Raw genomic sequence first — 17,701 nt, 5'->3', positions numbered from 1 at the left:
TCCGTCATCTTATTTCTCTTAGGTGGCTAGGTACATTTTTTTTATTCTTTATTTTATTATTTACAGATTCATAAAACTTGTTAAACCTTGTTCAATGTGTATTTAACATTTTAAAATAACTGGTTTTATTAGTTCATACAAAGGTATTTGCAAAGGATATATGGTATTTGCAAAGGATATAATGTTGGCTACCTATTGGAATCCTTTTATTATGTATGCATTGATTAGATCCGCGAATAAAAAATTTTTCACCCATGAATATAGGAAATGGTCGAATAGAGAGTTTTTGCTATATTTTTTAAGTCTTTATATAAATGTATTTAACAAACACTGTAGTAATAATATATAAATGGTACGTAAAATAAAAAAAATGTTTTAAATTTTTACTATGTTTATGGCAATACAGTATTTATTTTTATCTGTGAAACGCGTATAAAAAAATCATGACATAAATAGTCTGTATAAACAAGTAATTGGTTGTATAGATTCATAATATATAATTTGAATAATGATGATATATATATAGAAATCACTATATGTGAGAATAGCATTACATATAAAATGCCAAGAAATCATCTGCTGTGTTAGTAGCAGAACACCAAGCTTAAAGTTTAAAGTCACCTCATGTCCTTGTTGTCCTTCCTGCGAACTGCTGCAAACGCGCAGCTGCCGCCATCTCGAGGTGCACCTGATGCCAGGTTCCAAGGTGGCAGCCCCACCAGCAGGATAGGTTGTCTACTCTACACTCGCTTACCCGAAACTAAACGAATAAACTAACTAGACGCTTAGCGAAGTGAAGCGGACAAAGGAATAAATGATAAATGATTTCTCCCTTTTAATTGTTTATCTTGACTAATAAAGCTATTATATCATCTGTGGAGGTTAGTTTCATTTCAAGTACTAAAAACACATAAGGAAACTATCACCATATATTTATTGTTTACAATTAACATATTTAATTACCATTTTTAAAATAGTAATGTCGGAATTATATAATTAAATATTGTATGCGATTGCAATAATACAAAAGTTGTATAAAAAACATAATTATGGCGTCGGAATACTGATCTAGCTGCGTTCAGTTATATTAACCTTTGATATTTGAACTCACGTTTCGTCGACAGTTTACACTGATTAGGTTAAGTTTATTTTAACTTTATTTTAAAAAGCAATTTAATTAAGATGAGGTCATTAACTTGTAAAATCTGGTTTAATAAAATGAATCATTTACTAAAAATCGCCAACAGAGAGCGTCACATAAAATAAAATGGCGGGAAAATCGTAAACAGAATTACGACGCGGTACGAAATTTGTTGGATTGATTATTAACCACAATTATTTTTTTTAACATTTGTCAAGGCGATTTTTTGTGGTGCTTATGTTTTATTAATTTCATTTGTAAATATTAATTATTATTATTTATCAGTTTTTTATGTCATGAGATAAATGGAGAAACGGCTCAATTTTATTGAATCTACACATATTATAAAACTGTTAAACCGATGGCATGAGAGTTTGCTTCCTATGAAGAACCATCTTGTATATCATGCCACCGCAATAAATGACGTGCCATTCGATACGCCGCGTAACTATCAGATCAGAACACTATGCCTTGCACTATATCACGCACGTATGTATGTGTATAAATTTATAAATAAAACTATGCGGTTTATTTTATATAATAGTGTTACCTTAATATTGTAATAGGATTTTTTAAAGAAACAAATTTGAAACAAAACAAAATCAAATTAACTTTCGACATAAAATTCACGGTTATGAAATTAACTACCAAAATTATATGAACAGATCAAATAATTTTTTTACCGAGTTGTAGTATAACCTTGTATAAAAAAACTGCTACATCCCACGTCAGTTGGATCATACAGTCAGCCAGTCAACCGCAAACAGTCGGATAATACGTGCGCGTCTTGTCAATATCGAGCAATTAATTGTTGTTTAATTATCATAAATCTCAACTGATTTAATTAATAAAGAGGTTTTAGTGTCGTGAGGATGATATCAAACCAGTTACAATTTATAATATACATGTTTTAATATGTTTTACGGTCGAAATAACCTTACGTGGTCAGTTTAAAAATGTCGGTGGGAAGTCCAGTTGTGTATTTAATTTTGTGTTTTTTCACGCTCGTTAGCGGACAATATGAAGGTGAGAATTGTCATTGTCTTTTTACCAATAAACTGTGTGTTTTATTATAATATATTACGTAAAAGATATATCTAAAAAGGTTATATATTCTTAAAATTTCACTCACCATTTTTAATTGCCTATTTCCGATAAGACCGCCATTTATAACTTCATCTTTTGTTTATTTAATCTTATACTAAACTAAATACGTAATAGGTTTTTATTGAATTGAATTACAACGTCCAATAAATAAATCTCGTCTTCTGTTGTTTTCGTATTGGAACAGATTTAATATTATAATCAGTATATCTATACAAATAAATAAAGTTGGAGATATATGCATATATAAGATACATATACCAGTGTTTTTTTTTAAATTTTTTATCTGTATCTGAAATGGCTGGACCGATTTTGGCGTGTCTTACACTGGCAGGTAGCTTATGTAATAAAAAGTAACTTAGACTACGTTTATTATGGAAAAATTCTTAAACGAAAAAATGCAGTGTGAAAAAAGTAAAGTATAAAAGTAAAAATATAAAAATAAATCAAAACGAAAGTGAAGTGATGAAAAGAATGAAAGAATTTGTGGAGAATAAATGACATTTAGAAGGACAAAGATGAGAAAGCAAATTATAAAATCTGTGTTTTTTTTTAAATTGTCCCTGTGTCTCCAAGACAAGGCCCTCAAGAACGGGAGCCATTAAAAAGTTTTTTTTTTTTAAATTACATGCGTCACAGGCAGAACCAGTTCAAAATATAATCACGTTATTAATATAATATTGGACGATACGAAATGTAAAACTTATTTTTAACAAGACAACATTTTCTTATAGGGGTGTACAAAGTACCGTGCTATAGGGGATTATTGTATTTTTAAATCATATTTACATCATCTTATATAAAAAAAATTTAAACGCGTAAAAGATCTGCAGAACGAACGTAACATATTCTAGCAGATGGGCAGTAGGTTCATATACGAGGGTGGATTGAAAAGTACTCGGCCTAACACAGATCCATTTAATTCTAAAAATCAAATCTACGTACATTATTTAGTTCAGTTCAGACTAGTTCATTGTGTGAAGTTCGAAACGTGTGCGATAATTAGTTGTGATTTTATGAATTTATTAACAAAGTAAGTAATCGGACATAATTTCCGCGAATAGAGCAAATCGAGCAGCGTGCCGTCATTAAGTACCTCCATAAGAAGGGGCTATCATCAAAAGCCATCCATGATGACATGGTCAGTACATTAGGCGATTGTGCTCTGTCATATTCATCCGTCAAAAAATGGATAGCAGAATTTAAGCGTGGTAGAGAGAGTGTGAAAGATGAACCCCGCTCTGATCGGCCTTCGACGTCAACTACTGACGAAAATATTAAAAAAGTACTTGATTTAATAATGGGAGACCGCAGATTAAAAATTAGAGAGATAGCCGAGATTATAGGCATCTCTTATGAACGAACTCAAAACATCATTGTCAACGAGTTGGGTTTCCACAAGGTGTCTGCGAGGTGGGTTCCGCGACTGCTTTCAGTTGAACAAAAAAGGACGCGATTGACTATTTCACGCGACTGTTTGGAGTTATTTGAAGCCGATGCAGATGATTTTTTGAATCGTTTTGTTACTATGGACGAAACATGGGTTCATTACTGTACACCGGAAACAAAACAGCAATCAAAACAGTGGAGAAGACCTGGTTCACCACCCCCTAAAAAGGCAAAGTCGATTTTGTCGGCAAATAAGGTGATGGCTTCAGTATTCTGGGACTCGAAAGGTGTGATTAAGATTGATTATCTTGAAAGGGGTCAGACTATAAACTCTGATTACTACTGCACCTTACTACGTCATTTACGAGAGGAAATAAAAGAAAAACGTCGAGGAATGCTCAGAAGAAAAGTCCTGTTTCATCAAGATAACGCCCGTGTTCACACGTCAGTACAGTCAATGGCTGAAATTCACAACTGTGGCTTTGAACTGTTACCGCATCCGCCGTATTCACCTGATCTGGCACCATCAGACTTCTTTCTGTTCCCTAACCTAAAAAAGCACTTGGGATGTCAAAGATTTTCGACAAACGACGAGGTCAAAGCAGCTGTAGACGCATATTTTGACTCTAAGGAAGAATCATTTTTTTTCAACGGTCTAAATGCTTGGAAGGGGAGGTGGCAAAAGTGTATTGAACTTGATGGTGATTATGTAGAAAAATTAAAATATATAACTGATTTAGTATGTGTTTATTTTCTTGGTTAGGCCGACTCAAATGCCTCGAATTAGATTAAAAGAGTGCGTACAAATATAATGTAGTCATCAACTTCTCTATGGTGTCTTGACCATCTGTCGAACAATTAAAAACAGTGTTGGGTGTTATGAACGTATTTTACAAGAACGTAAACAAAACGTTACCCAAAAGACAATAGATGTATTTCTCCGTAAAAAATAAGAGTATGTGTTGCATAAAGTGTTCCTAGAATTAAAGTGATTGATTAAAATGATTTGTATTTTTTTGTAATAATTTTTGACTATGTTTAATCATAAACCTCGTTATACGCGAATTTCAGTTAACGCGATTTTTTTTGGAACGTATCCCTCGCGTAAAGCGGGGTATTACTGTTTATATATATATATATATATATATATATATATATATATATATATATATATATATATGTTTTCAAATCTTACCATATAATTCTTTACCAGATTGATTACAATTTATGCGAATGTTTCCTTGTCGTGTTAACGAACTGTTTTTCCTCAATTATTGCCAATGACATACAACTTAATATGTCTCTGTCAGGTGATGGAATTTTTAATTTTTTTTTTTGCTTACGTCAAAAACTATTTATTATCTTATTCGTAGGATATATATATAGTTTACACGAAGATGGACTGTACCCGTGTAGGTGTATAGTAGAACTGTAGTGTAGTGTACTACAGACTACACGGTCGGGAGACGCGAGCTGATCCTGACCTTTTTTTTAAATTCCTTCCACCCCCTGTTTTGTTAGGAATAGGAATTTAATTTTTTTACTAAATTTTTTGCTACCTATTTATTATTTTTATACACTTCTTCCATTCATTACAATCGATATCAATCTGTTCTTCATTCCATAGTTCAGTCTATTTCTCTCTTCTGCTCTAAGATCCTCTCATTCATACTCAATTAATGGTGTTTTGGGGGATGGTACTCTATCACTTCGAACCGCGGAGGAATGGTTTCGACCATTCAGAGCCGGCGAAAACGACACCATGGATAAGCCAGCCGGCGGAAGACCTGCGACGACAAATACCGATCAAATCATGGACTACATCGAGTTAGACCGGCATGTGGCATCTCGTGACATCGACCAGGAGATGGGAGTTAGTCACCAAACCATTTTAAACCATCTGCAGAAGGCTGGATACAAAAAAAGCTTGATGTTTGGGTGCCGCATGATTTGACGCAAAAAAACCTTCTGGACCGAATCAACGCCTGCGATATGCTGCTGAAACGGAACGAACTCGACCCATTCTTGAAGCGGATGGTGACTGGCGACGGAAAATGGATCACATACGACAATATCAAGCGAAAACGGTCGTGGTCGAAGGCCGGTGAATCGTCCCAAACAGTGGCCAAGCCGGGATTGACGGCCAGGAAGGTTTTGCTGTGTGTTTGGTGGGATTGGAAGGGAATCATCCACTATGAGCTGCTCCCATATGGCCAGACGCTTAATTCTACCATCTACTGCGAACAACTGGACCGCTTGAAGCAGGCGATCGACCAGAAGCGTCCAGAATTGGCCAACAGGAAGGGTGTAGTGTTCCACCAGGACAACGCCAGACCACACACTTCGTTGATGACTCGTCAGAAGCTACGGGAGCTCGGATGGGAGGTTTTATCACGTCCAACATATAGCCCGGACATAGCGCCAAGTGATTACCACCTGTTCCTGTCCATGGCGAACGCCCTTGGTGGTGTAAAGTTGAACTCAAAAGAGGTTTGTGAAAAGTGGCTGTCCGAGTTCTTCGCAAATAAAGAGGGGGGCTTCTACGAGGGAGGTATTATGAAGTTGCCGTCTAGATGGAAACAGATTGTCGAACAAAACAGCGCATATTTGAACTAAATCCGATTACTGTAACACTTTTTATAAAGCATTGAATAAAGAGCAAAAAAGCGGAAGGGAGATATTTGACAGCCTGTTAGATATACTATATCGCTTTTGTACAACTAATTGTCTATCTATCTACATCATATATGTCAAAGCGCAAATACTTTCGGCGCCATTTTGTAAAAATTATGGCGCGTTCACATTGTGACATTACTTTTGCGCCATCTATTTATAACATATTTCAGAGTGATCGCATTATACAGGAAAATTAGAAATACGTGTAAAATTCACATGTACATTTTAACATTATTACACCTATAACCAATCACCCTATATATAATTAATTCCTTATCTATTTATTTATTATAGAATAATAAAATATTTTTGTGAATTTTGTATACAACTTAAGTTTGCTGGTGAATTATAATTTTGAATTCTCTATTATAATTATTTATTTATATGATACCCACCGTTGGACATGGACGTCCAGCTTTGATTTCCTATAGAACTGTTTGAAGGCTTCTGCATCCAGTGATGCGACGGTCAACCTGGTAGTTTTTAAGTCTTGAAGGTGGTCTCCACAATAGCAGGCTATAGCGTATATTTCTGTATCCCAACGTGTTGCCCACGCCCCACGTGGGGGCAATTTAATAGTGGACTCAAAACGAATTTACGACCCTTTAAAATTATGTGTGTTACATGGAGGGGGGAGGGGGTGTAAGTGTTTTAAAAAGGCTGTTTTACATAAGATCTATAGCTCTCCCCAAGCTTCAGGTACCGTTTGCCGAAGAGAAAGAAAGAAACGTTTCGCCAATATATAACAAAATATTTTAAACGATTCTCCGTTTCAGGTGAGAGCTGCATCAAAGATGGAGTCAGGGGCACCTGCATCTTACTGGAGCAGTGTCAGTCTGCGATCAGAGATATAAGGAATAGAATACCGCCTAAGGTCAGTAGATTCTTTCGCTCATTCGAGGAACCCAAATTACTTCTGGCTCCTTTAATCATCAGCTTACGTCAGGCTCTGGGCGTCAATGTCATGTCAATGTCACCCAGAGATAATCGATCGCAGAAGAACGTAGCACGTATATCTTGATGGCAGAGTCCAAAAATTGGTAGACCCGTCGTTGGTAGCTCCCCCTCTAGGTGGACCGATGACATAGTAAAAGATGCCGCAGGACGTAAGACCGCTGGTGATCTTTTGGAGAAGTCTTTCCCTTGAATTGTTCGTCTATCGTTGATGACGATAAGATGACGTCCATAACGTTGGTATATAACCTTATTTCTAAGGCTTCATTGGTAGACGCGGTATGTGTAACCCCCCCCCCCTCCATCCCACCTTGGTGGACCGATGATATAGTCAAAGATGCCGCAGGACGCAAGACCGCTGGTGATCTTTTGGAGAAGTCTTTCCCTTGAAGTGTTCGTCTATCGTCAATGACGATAAGATGACGTCCATAACATTGGTATACAACCTTTTTTCTAAGGCTTCAGTGGTAGACGCTGCGTGTGTAACCTCCCGCCCCCCTAGGTGGACCGATGTCATAGTCAAGGATGCCGCAGGACGCAAGACCGCTGGTGATCTTTTGGAGAAGTCTTTCCCTTGAAGTGTGCGTCTATCGTCAATTACTATAAGATGACGTCCATAACATTGGTATACAACCTTTTTTCTAAGGCTTCAGTGGTAGACGCTGCGTGTGTAACCCCCCTCCCCCCAAAGCGGACCGATGACATAGTCAAGGATGCCGCGGGACGCAAGACCGCTGGTGATCTTTTGGAGAAGTCTTTCCCTTGAAGTGTGCGTCTATCGTGGATGACGATAAGATGACGTCCATAACGTTGGTATATAACCTTATCTCTAAAGCTTCAGTGGTAGACGCTGCGTGTGTAGACCCCCCTCCCCCTAGGTAGACCGATGACACAGTAAAGGATGCTGCAGGACGCAAGGACACTAGTGATCTTTTTACCTTGAAGTGTGCGTCTATCGTCGATGACGTCCATGACATTGGTATATAACCTTATCTCTAAGGCTTCAGTGGTAGACGCGGCGTGTGTAGCCCCCCTCCCCACCCCTCTAGGTGGACCGATGACATACTTAAGCTGGAAGTTGTTGGATCCTGGCTGCGCAAGACTGACCTTGATGGTGATCTTTGGACAGACCCATTTCCTGCTGTGGACGTCAAATCGGTTATGATAATGGTGGACTGTTTCTTGTTTCTAGATATGTTCCTTCAGAGGAATAGACTCCATAGTCTGTTGCCTGGACTCAAAGCAGGCGGCCCCGGCAACCACCTCCAAACCGCCGGTTCTTACCACCTCCACGAGACGGTAATGTTTTTTTTTGTCGCTTGTGCGATTTTACAGGGTGATTGATAATATTTATTTACAGGTAAAACAAGTTAATATAATAAGGTATACCAATGGCTACTAGGTATATACTATAATATACAAATATTTAATGAAATCAGGCGTTATCTTGCGGAAGTCTATCCTAAGTAAGAAAAGGACCAATATTTAGCCACTTCCACACATGCAGTGGTAGTCGTACTATAAAGTGCACCGCCCGCCAGCCCGCTGATAAATGCGCGTGCGGCAAACAATGCGAATTACACAACCGCCACCGTTAAATCACCTAACACGTGTTTTACCCCTCCACGGGACATCTTCAGGAGTTATGTTACACCGATTAGTGCCAAACACAATCTATATATTATATTATATATAAATATACCATAATATATGTATTTGAATATCTACATATACTATTTATATATATAGAATAAATAATAAAGTCCAGCTATCGTGACGACTTCATCAGCTTGACAGCTGTCGAGGCTTCGCTTTGAATGCGCAACGATTCCTGATCATCCTGATATCGAGGGGGAGCGCGCTCCAGAGAAGAATAGGTTGTATTGCGAAGGAGTCAGTAAAGTCGGTACTATGGGGGGTGGATATCCCCTCCACAGTACCGACGATCGCTCGAGGATTTATTGAAGGATCTGATGGAATCTTCTAGAAATGTTCGGATATCTCGAGGTAAGACGTGTTTCATCAGAAATCATTTTGGTTCTAGACCCACAACCACCACGGAATACGTGCCCCCAGTCTACGACTACGTGATAAACGATCCCACTCAGATCGACGGCGGTGCCTGTGAGGCCATACCTGCTAACCTCACGTCGCCCAAAACTGGACAAAAGGCTTGGGACAGTAAGTTTTGTCCGATTCAACTCATAGACGCCCACAATGTTTAGGCCTTACTCATTGATATCTATGGGAGGTAATACCATAACCGCCATGCTGAGCAGTGGTAGTTCTATATAATCAATGCATTATATCCCAGGAATCGAACCCGTGACCTATGGTCAAAAGTATCAGTCTTCTACCACTGAACTTCCATTGTTAATCTAAAAGCGATCATCCTGTATACTTTGATAGATTATCAGTGAAACATTTTGTGTTTAATGAAAGAAAAGAAAAAAGTTTATGTAACTGGCTTTGAAAATAGAACCTCCTCTACTGGACATGGGCATCCTCCAAAGATAGCCACGGTTTTGGGTCCTGTGCTGCAAACACCTACCTCCCGCCACCTTGACCATGTTGGTCCACCGGGGTCTACCCACGCCTATCGGCTCGTGGTCGAACCTTTCAGCTATGGACCCTTATGAATTGTTAACTTTCATTTTTTGTCCCACTAACATAGACCTCTGGTGGACCAAGAAATTTTAAGTAAGTTATAAAATGCTTGGATTCCAGAATGCATTGAATACCAGGAGAAACTGGTGTACCCTTGCAAAAAGGGGAATACCCTCTCCGGTGAGAAAGCACGAACTTACATGTGTAATCACAGAACGGATGTGCTGGTGGTAGGAGGTGTTGATGCTTCGCTGAAGGAGTTCCCTCACATGGTAAAGCCTTCAGAAATAATCTACTTTTATTGCATGGTTTTTGAGCACCTGACTCTTCAAAAGTAATTTTTGATAAGTATATATAACGACTCACTGACAGTACCCCATTAACGTCACCCAAAGAGCAATGGAGAGGGCTATGATCAGTGGTGAACCGGAGAACGCGTCGTGGATATGCCCCCCCAGAAGGTAAACTAGGTGGACCAATGTAAGACTGATCATAGTGGCCATATTTGGATGAAACTAATGCCTTTAACCCAACTAGAAGACGATCTCTTCCACTAGCCTAGGCTCTAGATGTAAGTAACCCTTGTGAGGTATCCTCATCCCTCCAAAGCTTTCTACAAACTCCCTTCCATCAGCTCCAATCACACTCATGGAACGTTCAGTACCATGGGTGACTCAAACCTACCAAGTGGAGACCTGGATAACAAATTCAATTTCAAGGTGCACGAAAAAGGCAGCCTTCATTCTTCGTCTTCATCCATAACTGGGTGTAAAATGTCACTTTAAATTAAGTGACATTATAAAACTGTTTTCAGACCAGTTCTCACAGTGCGGTAAATAATAAAGACAATAATTAATGCGACTCTCCGAAGACTAGTGTTCCTCTGCTAGAAACTGGGGTTTTTAGCGTGTAAGAATCCCTAACAACCCTATCCCCCCGCGATCGGTCCAAAAAACCATACATATGGTATATTGACAGAAATTAAACTATAAACCAATCACCCTGTAGGCTCTTCTTGGATTCGGAAACGATGTGAACAACATCCAGTGGCTTTGCGGGGGGTCTGTCATCAGCGAGAAGTTCATACTGACAGCGGGACACTGCACCTCCAGTAGAGAAGCGTAAGTATATTCAGCTGATTTCTCTAGTTCTTTCTTATTTACATCGTTAGGCTCCGGAAGACATAGGCCTACCCCTAAAGCCTCTAGCCTGGGTTCACAAGAATAGGGCTAAGGTATTTCCTGTCTGGAGGAGGGGGTCTGGGGGTAGGCGCCTTCACTGTCCACTCAATACAAACCCGTGAAGATCGAAGTGAGCACTTGTTTCTGGGATACAGTAGTGTGTATGTCGAGAAAGGCACAGTTCCCCCCCGGATGTGATCTGGTACAGTGGTGAGAGTCAGCCGCGAGTTTTCTGGAAGATTCTGTGGGACCTCCATAAGGGGTTTTAGTGGGTAGAAATCCCACATAATCCTGTCCTTCCTCCAGAGGGTAACATATCTTTTGTCCACCCTGAAGATCTCATCCATACCACAATATAAATTCTCTCGCATCCAGTGACTTACGACCTTGACTACCGGTCGGGCCGGGGGAGGGGGGGGGGGGCAAACCGCGTCTACCGGCAATTTGATCATTATCAATGCTTTTAAAGCTACGGAGATTCTGCCATCCACCAGGTAGACCGAACCAAGGATTTTTCTATATGTTTCACCATACATTAACTGTGTACATATTTCTACCTGTGGTAGCCCAACTGTGGAGGTTTGAGACTTGCGATCGTGGGATTCGAGTAGATACGCCACAAACAAGTTTCCAGAGGATGGTCAGCAGCGTCTGCGTACCATAATACCACACTGCGATCGCCAACCCTACCAAGCGTGGCGATTGTGGTATATCCCCATAGATAGTCTTATCTTGCAGTAGGCTACTAGGGGTAAAACCATAAGGTCTATATAATTTCACCAGGTCCTCTTCGAGGGTTCTAAAACGTCTCTGTATATAAGTTTATATTTTCAGAGGTCCAGTAAAATATGCCCTTGTAGGGATACTGAGTAGAACGGAACACGTGGACAGCTCCCAGCGGTACGGAATCAAGAATATAATAAAGCACCCGGAGTACAAAGCACCAAAGCGGTATCATGATATAGCACTATTGGAAACTGACAGGGAGTAAGTACTTTTATACTTTAATACATCACCATCATCATTTATTCCTATGTCCCCAAGATGGGGCAGAGGGCGTCCACAGTACGTCGCCATCCCGAGCGGTCTTGAGCCTCGCGCTTTACTTCGCTTCACGTCATTCCAACTGCCTTCACTTCTGCAGTGATCATCCGCCAGGTTTTCTTTAGACGTCCACGTCTTCTCATTCCTTGAGGATTCGATTCTAGGACTTGCCTCGATATGTGATCAGGGTCCCTTCGGAGCCGATGGCCTATCCAGTTTCAATTGCATCAGATCTGCTGGTCGATTGGAATTTCTTCTCAGCGTTTCCAGAGATCTACGTTGGAGACTTTCTCAGGCCAGTATATACAGAGAATGCGTCGAAGGCAGTTGTTAAGGAAGACTTGGAGCCGACGCGTGATATCTTTGGTGATCTTCCACGTCTTGCATACATATAGCAACACGGTATTCATATTGGACCGGAATATTTTGGGCTTAACCCTTATTAGCCTGATTTACGAAGGTGATTTTTTTAAATTACTGTTTGCTTGAGGGTCTAGATGAAGGGAAAAATAGATTTTTTTTTAATTTCGTTGGAAAGAATATTATATAACAGTAAAATTCGTTCAGTCAACCTATTAAAAAAAAACTAATAGTAATGTGAACATTCGGTTTAAAAGATTGGTATCAAAATTGAATTTTTGGGTTATTAAGGGTTAATTCTTCTAGTCAGCTTCCGTGAGCGATGTCCTCTTCTGTCCCACCTGATTCCGATGCTATGCTTCCGAGGTAAATGAATGTGTGGGCTCCCTCCACTCCCTTTGTGCCAATAGGCAACGGCAGAGGACTTGTTGCTCTGCACCCCATTTGGGTTGGGTCTTGGGTCTTCTGGTTTGTTAATTTTAAGTCGTTTACTTGCACTCAAATTCAATAGCATCTTTGAAGTGGTTTATTTCTAGTTTTGGCTTTAAATCCCGAATGGTCATCTGATTTATGTGTTTCACTGCCACTTCAACCAATCCTCTGAACTATTTTGGTTACTTTAATTATGTCTATGGATATCTAATTATTGAAAGACCCACTCTCATGGCTCGTTGCCCAACTGTGAGGTAGGTAATTAGATGTTAAGTAACAATTCGTTAAACTGTTAACTATATTTCATTTTAACTGTTTAATATTAAACATGATGTATGTATATACATATCTAAGTTTTTTTTCTAAGAGGCCTCTCGTACCCCTAATTTGTTGGGATCAGGGTCTTTGTTCACAAATAAGGTTTTCAAATTTTTATCTATATTCTTCACTCACTTTCATTCTTCTCAATTTCTTTTGTTCTTACCTTTTTTTCCTTCACAATATCTTTCATTTTGTCCTTTCATTCCTTCTTGCTTTCATCGCCTTCCTTCCATCATCTTATTACTCTTGGTGGCTTGGTACATTTCTTTTATTCTTTATTTTTTTAATTATCCTATTTTTTTATATCACAGTTTTCTTATTTTTGGTTTTGATTTTTTTAATACAATGCTACTTTGTTCTTATTCTATTTTTAATTTGTTTTTCCTATTATTAATTGACTAGTCATTTGTGCACATATATAAGTTTCATTTAAAATTCAACTGTTGTGTTTCTGGTTAGTTCTTATATCAGGTTTAATAATTCTACCTTATCCTTGAAGGCTTCGTATGAATTTGAATATCCTTACAGGATAAACTTGAGCGATAATGTGGTGCCGGCCTGCCTTCACGTGGACACCACGGCTAACGACGCCTTGGCTCTGGCTTCAGGATGGGGGGCGACACAGAACAGGGGCTCCAACGCTGATGTATTACAGAAGGTGATATATGAAATTTATTTAATGGAACCAGGCGTTACCTCGCGGAAGTCCATCCTAAGTAAGAAAAGGACAAATATTTAGCCACTTCCGCACATGCAGTGGTAGTTGTGCAATGAAATGTACCGCCCGTCAGCCCGCTGATAAATGCGCATGCGGCAAACAATGCGAATCACACAACCGCCACCGGCAAATCACTCAACACGTGTTTCACCCCTCCACGGGGCATCTTCAGGAGTTATGTTACACCGATTAGTGCCAAACACAATTTGAAATTTATACTGGTATCCCAGCACTGGGATACTGGGAATTACAATCATATGTAATTAACACCTTGTGCATTAAATATAGAATTGGAAGTAGATGGATAACATACACCAACCTGCCAAGCGTGGCGATTGTGGTAAATCCCCCCCCCCCCCCCCATAGATATTTTTAGGGGAAATAGGCTTCCTCTAGCTATATAGTAGGAGTCTACGGGTGTCAAATATAACAATTAACCATCTCTCCTTCTCTTTCTATAATTTTCTCTCTCTCTCTCTGATGGTGTTTCTTCGTAACAAAAGGTCGATGATTTTACTGAATTATATATATAAGAAACATTGTCATAATTTCAGCAGTATGTCCACAGCTGGGCATAGGCCTTACCCATAGATTTTCTATAGTACGAGTTGGAATTAACAATTAACCATCTCTTCTTCTCTTTCTCTGTTTTTCTCCCTTTTCCATCTATCTATCTCTAATTGTGTTTCTTCGTAACGAAAGGTCGATGTTATTAATGAATTAAATATACAAGAAACATATCGTCATAATTTCAGCAGTATGTCCACAGCTGGGCATAGGCCTTACTCATAGATTTTCTATAGTACAAGTTGGAATTAACAATTAACCATCTCTCCTTCTCTTTGTCTGTTTTTCACTCTCTCTCCATCTCCCTCTATGATGGTGTTTCTTAGTAACGAAAGGTCGATGTTATTAATGAATTAAATATACAAGAAGCATATCGTCATAATTTCAGCAGTATGTCCATGGCTAAACATAGGCCTTGCCCATAGATTTTCTATAGTACGAGTTGGAGTTAATAATTAACCATCTCTCCTTCTCTTTCTCTGTTTTTCTCTCTCTCTCTATCTTTCCCTATGATGGTGTTTCTTCGTAACGAAAGGTCGATGTTATTAATGAATTAAATATACAAAAAAAAATTTCGTCATAATTTCAGCAGTATGTCCATGGCTGGACATAGGCCTTGCCTATAGATTTTCTATAGTACGAGTTGGAATTAACAATTAACCATCTCTCCTTCTCTTTCTCTGTTTTTCTCTCTCTCCATCTTTCCCTATGATGGTGTTTCTTCGTAACGAAAGGTCGATGTTATTAATGAATTAAATATACAAGAAACATATCGTCATAATTTCAGCAGTATCTCCACGGCTGGGCATAGGCCTTACCCATAGATTTTCTATTCGACTAGTTGTTCTGCTCTTGTCGGTCTCTGGTCTTCACTCCAGAACTTTAAGGCTCTAGTGTCCGTTACTTCTGCAATAAGGCTTTTTATATGGTTCCGTTCACCCCCTATTATATAGGAACTTTTTTAATTAAAATTTTTTTTTCATGTGTTTTCATATTACTCTCCTCTTCCATTCTTTGCAATCTCTATTATTCTCTTACCATTTACATTTCGCCATTCTACCTTTTTTACTAGTTTTTATGTAAATCACATTTCAGTTTCAATTTTGTTTTGTCTGTCAGTTCAATTTTCCAAACAGCTGGGCTGTTTAAATCTCATTCTTAATTAGATCTCTTGTTGAACACCATTTTAGTTACTATTTCATCACCGGTAACACACATCGGTTGCTGGCTTTCATCTTAAGGCACTGGAAAAAACGAGATGTTTCGTAGTGAAGAAAATTTTTTTGACCATATTTTTCGGCTTCTCTTTTAACTCCTATCATGGGTGAAAATCTTTAACATACTCCTGTTTTCTTCTTCCTTGTATTTAACACTTTCTTATAATTACCTTCGCTTTCCATTTAGAGTTCCACAGATTTAAACTCACTGTTTTTATCACTTGCTTAACGATTTTTTTATTCTTAATAAGATATTTTACCACTGATTTGTTTATTTTTTTTTTCCTCTTCACTCACCAGTGATATGATGTTCATATCTTTTTTCACTGGTGATCTACTATTATCGCGTAAAATGGTGGAAAGGTGATGAGTTGCACCATGGTCTGGTCCACAATTAGGTTACAGATGGAAGAGTGCAACTGAGTTTGAACTTACATAGAGAATCTCCCGTGAGTCTTGAGCATCTGGACTAGAACCGAGTCCAGGTCAACCGGAAGCACTATATAGATCTTGGATGAATTTCCTGGTTATCGAAGCCATTGTGCTTGATAAATGGTGACGGGTATTATATTCTGGTCTCCTCAGGGTCGAGTTCTTGGTCAACGGGTTCACTCCTCCCCCCACTGATGGGGTGAGCTTTTGCTGTATCTTCAAATATTCAAATTTCTCGAAGTGGTATATGAATAATTAATTTCAGGTGATACTGAACAAGTTCGATGATTTCGAATGCGCAGTGCTGTTCCCGCCGACGCGGCTGATGATGAACGGATTCGACTCCCGGACGCAGATATGCTACGGCGACAAGAACAAGTCCAAGGATACGTGTCAGGTAATGTAAAATTCAAATATTATACACAGGGTGATAGGTGTAGAAGGTTTGTATTAGTGATTCCATAGCTCCAAATAAGAAACAATCACCCTGTATATGAGAGTATAGGTTGATTGTTTCTCATGCATTGCAGGACGGGCGAAATTTCCTTCAAAGATTCGAAATTTAAATCAAAGATACAAACACACACACATTTACATATATATATATATGTATTAGTTATAAGTGTATAAGCTTTAATACTTATGTCCAATCATCCTGTATAAACACTGGAAAGCGGACCAAAGGAAAATCGTCGCTTTAGAAATATGCTGTTGAAAAAATACCAATAAAAAGACCAGACTACTTCGCTGATAGTAAAGTACCAAGTTGATGGAAGAAGACCAAGCGGGCGATCATCAGGAGGGTGATGACTCAGAGAAGGCGATACGATAGGTAAATAACTTCAGTATAAAGCCTGTAGGAATAGACAGTGAAAAATAATTATCTCATATAAATAAAACAAAACAAAGGTTTTTTTAATCATTATTTCTGAAACCATTGATTTTTATATAGGGTGTATCATATATAAATCGACAGCAAATGAGCTATACATTCACACATTGAAATCTTTTACACCAATCACCAGATCATGTAAAGATGATGTTTACATGTGATGATTTTTTTAAAATCATACACCATAATGGAGTCATTCTATTTAAATCCACGAAGGTTCCAAACACACATGAGATACGCCCACAGTGAACTCTGACGTGTTTTTTGTGGTCACTTATATTTTTCTGATGGTAGAGTAATATTCCCAAGCTTTATCTAATATATAAAATTCTCGTGTCACGGTGTTCGAACTAGAACTCCTCTGAAACGGCTTGACTGATTTTTACCAAATTTAATATGCGTATTCAGTAGGTCTGAGAATCGGCTACTATCTATTTTTCATACCCCTTAGTGATAAGGGTGGTCCACCCCTAAATTATTTTTTTTATTTTTTTTAGACAAATTTTTTGGTTTTTATTTTATTATGATACAGCATACAAAAATACATACAACCTTAAATTTTCACCCCTCTACGATCAACCCTTATTTTTTATTTGTAAATTAAAATATCAATTTTTTTTGCAAAACAACGTTTGCGGGATCAGCTAGTAATCTTATAAAATGTTT

At 38.5% G+C, this 17,701-nt stretch overlaps 2 protein-coding genes across 2 annotated transcripts in view; one reads left to right on the top strand and one right to left on the bottom strand.

The window, feature by feature from the left end:
* The window catches only part of LOC137926194 (venom protease-like), a 289,572-nt gene that overhangs the window by 116,340 nt on the left and 155,531 nt on the right, over positions 1-17,701 (bottom strand). The gene's annotated exons all lie outside the window — the stretch shown is intronic.
* The window catches only part of LOC137926284 (trypsin-1-like), a 16,968-nt gene continuing 1,178 nt past the window's right edge, over positions 1,912-17,701 (top strand). The window contains exons 1-9 of the mRNA XM_068769880.1: positions 1,912-2,167; positions 7,087-7,184; positions 8,457-8,563; positions 9,309-9,445; positions 9,992-10,143; positions 10,880-10,992; positions 11,887-12,039; positions 13,738-13,867; positions 16,409-16,540. Of these exons, the coding sequence (XP_068625981.1) occupies positions 2,098-2,167; positions 7,087-7,184; positions 8,457-8,563; positions 9,309-9,445; positions 9,992-10,143; positions 10,880-10,992; positions 11,887-12,039; positions 13,738-13,867; positions 16,409-16,540 (1,092 nt within the window). The 5' untranslated portion in view covers positions 1,912-2,097. The remainder of the gene's footprint in view (positions 2,168-7,086; positions 7,185-8,456; positions 8,564-9,308; positions 9,446-9,991; positions 10,144-10,879; positions 10,993-11,886; positions 12,040-13,737; positions 13,868-16,408; positions 16,541-17,701) is intronic.

This window comes from Battus philenor, unplaced genomic scaffold (assembly GCF_028537555.1).
Source record: "Battus philenor isolate CCGP_79_NKW_IND1 unplaced genomic scaffold, ilBatPhil1.0.hap1 SCAF_29, whole genome shotgun sequence".
Classification (NCBI taxonomy): Eukaryota; Metazoa; Arthropoda; class Insecta; order Lepidoptera; family Papilionidae; genus Battus; species Battus philenor.
This window is presented reverse-complemented; position numbering and strand designations above follow the sequence as displayed.